This window comes from Fonticula alba (assembly GCF_000388065.1).
Source record: "Fonticula alba strain ATCC 38817 unplaced genomic scaffold supercont2.6, whole genome shotgun sequence".
In the NCBI taxonomy this organism is placed as follows: Eukaryota; order Rotosphaerida; family Fonticulaceae; genus Fonticula; species Fonticula alba.
Genome location: NW_009242976.1, coordinates 1,323,877 through 1,324,945, shown reverse-complemented (window position 1 = coordinate 1,324,945; position 1,069 = coordinate 1,323,877). Strand labels below are relative to the sequence as shown.

Here is a 1,069-nt window from a genome sequence, read left to right as displayed (position 1 = left end):
GATGGCGAATTAGATGCTGGCCTCAGCCGAGCACGTCGCGGACACCGGAAAGGGGGCGCGAGCTGGGAGGCAGGCGGGGGAGTGGGGCAGAAGGCGCACGTGAAGAAGTATCGGCCGCTGTCGTCGTTGATGTGCAGTGCCTTGGCGGAGTTGGCACTGAACTCGAAGCGGTTGATGATGGCCTTGCCCTGGTTTCGGAGGGCAGCCTGATCGCGCTCGTCGACACGTTGCTGCAGCCGGGCGAAGCATGGAGGGGGGAGGAGGGGCCGTGGAAGACGGGATGTCAGAGAGGGCCATTGGCCGAAGCAGAAGATGAGATCATGGGGGGAGGGCGCCAGCTGCCAGCCGGCCGGGCACGCATGAGCGTACCAGTGAAGGTGCCAGGTCGTGCATGGCCATGAGGGTTGGCCCGTGCACGCGGAAGATCCAGGTGAAGAGCACCATGGCGAAGAGAAAGTTGCGGCCGTCCTCGACCTCGGTGGGGCAGGGGCAGGGGGAGGGAGGGGGGGGGGGGGGGGGGCAGAAGCGGAGGGGAAGGGAAGGCAAGGGAGGGAGGAAGAGCGAAAAGGGCGGGGGGAGGCAGGCGAAACACGGTGTCGGGTCCGCCTGGGGGGCGAAGGTCCGGGAGCTGCGCCTGCCGAAAAAACGAAAGGCCCGGGGCGTGCATGCCTTAATTGACTGTCAGCTGTGGTTCCGGACTGCGGCGCCGGCGCACGGTGGCCGGCTTGCTGGCGGACGGGCAGGAGGCCGGCCGGAGGCGCGGCCGCAGACAAGAACGAATGGACAACAAACCGCCGGGAAGCCGCTCGGCCGATCTTCCCCGGCCGACGGCTGCGACAACAGGCTGTGCCTGGCGCGCGGCCCCAGCATCCCCGGGGCCCCCCAAGAAGGCGGGAGGAAGTGCGAGAAAGGGCGCCCCCCCCCCCCCGCTCGGACTAGTGTGGCTGGCAGAACGGGCAGATCCCCGCGCCTCGCGCCCCGCCACTCCAACCCCCGGAGACGCGCCACTGGTGCTGTGGGGGGGGGGGGGGGGGGGGGGGGGGGGCATTTCTTGGGTCGTCGGCTCGGG

At 69.6% G+C, this 1,069-nt stretch overlaps 1 protein-coding gene across 1 annotated transcript in view; it reads right to left on the bottom strand.

The window, feature by feature from the left end:
- The window catches only part of H696_03959 (hypothetical protein), a 1,482-nt gene extending 978 nt beyond the window's left edge, over positions 1 to 504 (bottom strand). The window contains exons 1-2 of the mRNA XM_009497829.1: positions 370 to 504; positions 100 to 230 (exon numbers count right to left, since the gene is read on the bottom strand). Coding sequence (XP_009496104.1) covers positions 100 to 230; positions 370 to 444 — 206 coding nt within the window. The 5' untranslated portion in view covers positions 445 to 504. The remainder of the gene's footprint in view (positions 1 to 99; positions 231 to 369) is intronic.
- Between the last annotated feature and the right edge of the window lie 565 nt (positions 505 to 1,069).